General features: G+C 37.8%; 1 protein-coding gene across 1 annotated transcript in view; it reads right to left on the bottom strand.

Moving 5' to 3' along the window:
* The window catches only part of LOC107751133 (GTP-binding protein 2-like), a 26641-nt gene that overhangs the window by 6131 nt on the left and 13980 nt on the right, over nt 1-6530 (bottom strand). Inside the window, exons 7-9 of the mRNA XM_016566752.1 lie at nt 3559-3778; nt 3328-3463; nt 1823-1881 (exon numbers count right to left, since the gene is read on the bottom strand). Of these exons, the coding sequence (XP_016422238.1) occupies nt 1823-1881; nt 3328-3463; nt 3559-3778 (415 nt within the window). The remainder of the gene's footprint in view (nt 1-1822; nt 1882-3327; nt 3464-3558; nt 3779-6530) is intronic.

The following is a 6530-nucleotide window of genomic DNA, read 5'->3' as shown; positions in this document are numbered from 1 at the left end:
AAGATGAACGAAGGTCTTACGGGTTTGAAACGACATGAGGGTGAGTAATTAATGACAGAATTTTCATTTTTGGGTGAACTAACCCTGTAACTCATAATTTCTCTCATATAGAATACACTTTGTTATTTATACAACATAACGTTAATATTAAGACTTATAGGCTATCTGCACAAAATGCCTCAAACGCACATGAACGTGTCTGTGCGGCTCTGAATGAATTTTTGTGGACGCGTTCTTCACGCAACAACGTGCAGAAACACGGCAATTAAACTCAAAAAATTCACAGCGTTTTATTATAATAGTGTTCTCATTATAATTGTTATGTATATGGCAGTCCCAGTCATAGTTATTAATATTCTGCATTGTTGTTTGTATATATATAAACCGGCTGAAATGTTTTGAAATCACTTGTACCCTACCTGATCGAAAAAATCCAGTCTCTCACTCTGCCTGTGTCAATTTGAGTCTTGATAAAGTTTTAAATCCCTGCCGCCAAGATGCTTCTCTGTCGGTCACGGATTATGGAAAGTGAAACTTAAATCTATAGGGGTGGTTGGATTTATTCACACACGTTAAAATATTTATTTAAAGCTTCTTTCTTTTCAGATTCTTATTTACATCATTATTTTATAAGCTGTATATTAACTTTGGGAGAAAACCGGTAGTTCTATGTGAAATCAGACATTTGAACACCCCCATATAGCCAAAATGACACGATCATAACACCTCTGCGAATAATCGACTGTGAGATTGGTAGTCGAATCAGGCTCCTCCTATCAAAGCATCCAATCGTCGACTATTCGGGGTCAACCCTACTATTTTTAATGCAAAATAAACACGGCTGAACATCTCATGCCTCATGTAATTGCTCAATCAGAGTTTCAACCGAGGAAAGGCGTCAAAACAAAATGTCACGTAGCATTTCATTTACCTCAGGCAAATCATCAGTCAACGCTCGTTAGCTCACCAGAGAAATGAAGTCTAGAGAACAGCATTTCGCAAAATATTAGACCATTTACTCAATATATTTTACTTTACCTGTTCGTGATGTCTTATTTAATGCATTTTTAAAATAAATCTGTTGTGAAACAAGTTATAACAGCAACTGTGTAAATATATTTCAACAACAAATAATTTAATTTAATAACTGCATTCTCATGCCTCATGTAATTGCTCAATCAGAGTTTCAACCGAGGAAAGACGTCAAAACAAAATGTCACGTAGCATTTCATTTACCTCAGGCAAATCATCAATCAACGCTCGTTAGCTCACCAGAGAAATGAAGTCTAGAGAACAGCATTTCGCAAAATATTAGACCATTTACTCAATATATTTTACTTTACCTGTTCGTGATGTCTTATTTAATGCATTTTTAAAATAAATCTGTTGTGAAACAAGTTATAACAGCAACTGTGTAAATATATTTCAACAACAAATCATTTAATTTAATAACTGCATTATGTGCAATTTACATGTTTGCATACAATTTTTAAGTTGAGTGTTGATTATTATTATAGTTACAAATAAATAGTACATTACTATTTGGGCTCTGTTGTTAATTGTAATTGTTAAGGGCTCCCTATAGTTTAGATAGTGCAGAAGCTGAGGTAGATTTTTAATTATAATTTTATTTTATTTAAAGAAAGAGAAATTTGTTCAGTAAACCACCGTTTAATAAAAAAGCAATTTTATGTTTAGTTTTTTCCTCCTGCTGTACCGAAACCATACCAAAACATCATGTTTGTGTACCGTTACACCCCTATTAGACACTAATGCCGTCTTACTGGACGCCACAGACAAGAGGAAAGAGAGGAGGACGCACCTGTAAAGAGTCCCACCAACTACTGTCCCCACATCCGGCACTGTGTAGATCTCGTCAACCTACAGGATCACAACACACACAAACTCATGAACGAGACAGCCACTAAAAAACAAATAAAAACTTTTTTTTTTTTCAAACCAAATGCTGTTGAGGCTTTATTTGGTAAGGAAGCTGGGATGATTTTACCCAATTTGGGTTGATAATCATTCATAATCAGTAACACAATAGTGCTAGGTTAGAAACATGGAAATAAAATAGTAAGTTCTATTAAATTCCAGCTATTATCTGAGTCCTGAAAATACTTCGCCCTTAGGGATGCACAGCATTATCAGAACGTCATCGGAATCGGCCATTAAAGACTTAAAATACAATATGAAATATAAGCATCACTATAGGTCTGATATGAAAAATGACAAATAAAGAGATAAGATCATGGTCATTCCTGAATCGAATGTTTGTCAAGGTTACATCAGTGACTGATTTGATTACATTTTCAAAGCTTTCAATGTACCCTCATTACAAAAATAACTTTAATTACGTGCATTTAGTTCTAACAAGCATATTTTTTGCTCAAAACTAACCAAAATTAACAATAAACTATTTATAATCTCTGCACAAGATAGACTTTAGTGTTGTTTCCAAACAAAAGGAAGAAATTTCCTGGTATCAGCAACGACTATTGGCCAAAATTAGATGAAAAATATCAGCATATCGGCATTTGCCTATCCACGTTCATGACAGGAATATGTGTGGAAAAACAGATGAAAACTAATCAAAGTGGAGAGGAGAGAAATTTGAACCTGCCTGCAGTGAAGTGCTCTTTTAATACAAAGTTTATTCCTGAATTTGTATCACAGCCTGAGACTTTGGCCTCAGTGTATGTGTATATCAGGGTTGCTGCAAACTTTTTACAATCATATTTAAGACTTTTTAAGACCCAAACAGAGAAAAAATAATAAACTAACCAAAATTAACAATAAACTATTTATAATCTCTGCACAAGATAGACTTTAGTGTTGTTTCCAAACAAAAGGAAGACATTTCCTGGTATCAGCAACGGCTATTGGCCAAAATTAGATGAAAAATATCAGCATATCGGCATTTGCCTATCCACGTTCATGACAGGAATATGTGTGGAAAAACAGATGAAAACTAATCAAAGTGGAGAGGAGAGAAATTTGAACCTGCCTGCAGTGAAGTGCTCTTTTAATACAAAGTTTATTCCTGAATTTGTATCACAGCCTGAGACTTTGGCCTCAGTGTATGTGTATATATATATATATATATATATATATACACACAGTTAACAAAATAACTGGTCAAATTTGGTCTCAAATGTAAGTTATTCAATATTCAATCAACAATGTTAAGATAACTTGTAAAGAGAACTTCGTTGAACTGTAGAACTGTTGATTTGCTATTTTTCTCCACACCTTTTCTCATTCACATACACGCCAACACTTTCAGAACAACTCAAGATCGTTGTATGAAGTGCACAGCTGTACCTGAAACTCGGTGAGCTGCTGCATGAGCTCCTCCTGCTCCTTGCTGTTGCTGAGGGGAGGTAGAATATTAAAGAAGACCTTCAGCAAATCCAGACTCTCCCCTGATACACTGGACAGGGTGAAGATAGGGGTGATGCTGCAGGAGAGCAAGGAAGACAACAGATTCTGATGAAGCGCTTTAGAGCAAAATCATGAATACATCACGGCTGTGTCTTCCGTTTCACTCTGTACCTGGGTGACTGTGCAAACTTCTGGGCGGCAGTGACGGCGTCGTCTGTGGAGGACACCAGCATGGGCACTTTGTTGCAGCCCGGCTGCTTGAGGATGCGCTCGAGCTGTCGGACGGTGCGCTCCACAGTGCCTTTGGCGCACAGGTCCACCTTACTCACCACAATGAAGATGGGCACCTTCAGCGCCATGGCCAGACCCAGGTGCTCTCGAGTCGTCCCCGCTGAGAGAAGAGAGAGAGGACGCATCTTACATGGAGAAATGGGGCAGAGCGAAGAGAACAAAAAAACGTCCAAATGCATGTTTTCAGTTGTAAACTCTGATCTGGTCAGTATTGCATGTTTAGATACTTCAATCTCAACCTCAGATGGTGCACACCTACTGACTGTCTGAAACACACTGGACACACACAAAAAAACTTAAAAGGAACCAGTGAAAATGTACTTCCATGGATCAAAATGTACACTTTTTACCAGGTTTGAGGCATCAGTTCTTTAAAGATATTCAGTTTTGTTTGAGACATTAATAGCAAGTAAGCTAGATATCCACAAACTGAACAGTGTAGTCCACTGGAAACGTCTGTGATTGCTAATTCTGTATGGCTGGAATACAGTGTTGCACAGATTTTTCCCTGATTTGCAGATGGATGAGCAGATACTAGTTTCTGAATGTCAGAGCCAGTCTGCACAGACTCTTCTTTTGTTGTTGTTGCTTTACAATATGATTCCATGCAGTCAGAGAAAATCAGACAATATTTGATATTTTGAGGCAATTTTATAACATTGTTTTCAGTTGTGTGTCTCTTTCTGTGCAAGTTTGTTGTGTTCGGTGTGATCCTCAATCTATTAGTATATGATAACGGTTTACAAACTCGGCAAGTACACGATGCCTAGCTTTAAAATCCAGGCATTAATGATCGCTAAATTCTGTGGAGTTTCCTGTAAATCACCATTATCTTTTTCCAAGCCAGTATTTTTATTTTTTTTTACTGTGGTTTGATTAATTACATATTTCCCAGACCCTGAAAAGTAGGTAAACAGAATAAACTAGGGATGTCTCAGGGGCCGATCAAGCGTTTTTTTTAACCAATCTGTATCGGCTCTCCTTTTACGTCAGCTGTCATGCTGGTGTCGTGCTGTAGGTGGCGGTATGTACCTTTAAGTGGGTTTGCCAGCCGCCATTAAAACCAAAAATGAGGAATTGTGCGGAGATGAGGTCTGTTAGCGCGTCACGCAGGTTTGAAATATATTGAAAATATTTACATGTACATACATTTATATATTTATATTATATATAAATATATTTAATATATAAACAGCATATTTTTCTTAAATATATACATGCATGTGTTTGTATTGTATTATATATACATAATAAATATACACAGTACACACACATATTATGTAAACAAAAACTTTTCTTTTGGATGCGATTAATCGTTTGACTAATTATTATTAATATTTTGGCAGTGCTTTATTTTACAGTCCTGTTTTGCATGTACATACCATGTACTATGTTCAGTTTAATGAACCGAACTGAATCCACTGACTCGAGTTAATAACAACACTACTATCTCGCTACAGCTGCTACTTTGTATCCGCCTCATTTTAGAAGTTTACTGTGAAGCTGCTTTGAAACAATCTGTATTGTATTAAGTACAATAGAAATAAAGGAGACTTGACTACTTACTATTGCAATTACCTTACTAGGTAATATCTATGTATTACCCTAAACCTACTCCTAGTTGCCTTCTATTACTCAGTACTTTAAGTATACTGTAAGTGCATGTACTGTAAAATCAAATGCAACCAACATTCTAATTCCGTTTAGAGTCACGGAGTTCCGTTTTAGAATTCACACCTTTACAAAGACAAAACATCTGAGTGCAATTAATCATACTTCACTGAGCCAGGAATCCCAGCGACACACTCAAGTGAAAGTGAAACACTCATATCTGAGATAATAGCTTCATAGATAATGGATTACGTCCATAGTGTTCGGTTCCAAACAGAGGATGTTTGTTTGATCAGCCTGACTGGACACAACAGCAGTTTGTGATGGGACTCAAAGTCAGTGAGGGTGCGTTTATGTTTGCTGGTGCACCTTCCAGCTGGTGGCTGCGGCCGGCGTAACCCTTATCAGAATGTGACTTATGTAGGCGTGTGATAAGCTTTAGCAGGTCATCTGACAGCCAAAGGCGTAGAGCGTCACTGACATGCCTTCCTCAAACTCCCAGCTGATTCACACAATCCAGAGCATGGAAATAACAGCGGGTCACGTCCAGCTGCCTGTGTGGCAGAGCAGTAAAATCTGTCCAAAGTCCAGCCGTCTTCTGAGGTTAATGATTGGAGAACTGGACGTGCCTGTGTTTGCATGGATTTGCGTATGAAAGTCAAACTCAGAGAGGCGCAGCAGACACTGTACACCGCCGCACTCTGTCTGCTCTTGCATAATTTAAGCGCGCTGGTGTTGCGTTGCAGACAGGGCATCGTGTTCTCCTTCAAAGACGTGCGTGACCCATTCGTCCAAATATCTGCTCCTATTTCTGACACACTACTTCCCAAACCAAAACAACATAGTGGTATGTCAGCATATGCTCCAGGACCAGGAGGCACACCTCTTGTACAAAACCTAGCAAGATTTTTAGCAAGAAATTTGCAAACTATCACTCATAAAAAAACAAATTGATCTGCTGATTATAGTTATCATACAGTTAATGGCAGCAGGAGAAATGCATTGCACCAAGTTTCTGTCCACACTGCACATAAAATGTGACTCAATCACCGTTGAACTGAAGAGATTTGAGATTTAACACAGAGTTAACAGATTTCAGGTGATGGATTTGTTTCAAACACACAGCTTTTGTCCTCACAAGACATTAACTGATGGACTGGAGTGGTGTGGATTATTGTGATGTTTTTATCAGCTGTTTGGACTCTCATTCTGACGGCACCCATTCACTGCAGAGGATCCAT

Source organism: Sinocyclocheilus rhinocerous, unplaced genomic scaffold (assembly GCF_001515625.1).
Source record: "Sinocyclocheilus rhinocerous isolate Xijiao unplaced genomic scaffold, SAMN03320098_v1.1 scaffold552, whole genome shotgun sequence".
Taxonomy (NCBI): domain Eukaryota; kingdom Metazoa; phylum Chordata; class Actinopteri; order Cypriniformes; family Cyprinidae; genus Sinocyclocheilus; species Sinocyclocheilus rhinocerous.
The sequence above is the reverse complement of the archived record's forward strand: the minus strand, read 5'-3'. Positions and strand labels throughout refer to the sequence as shown.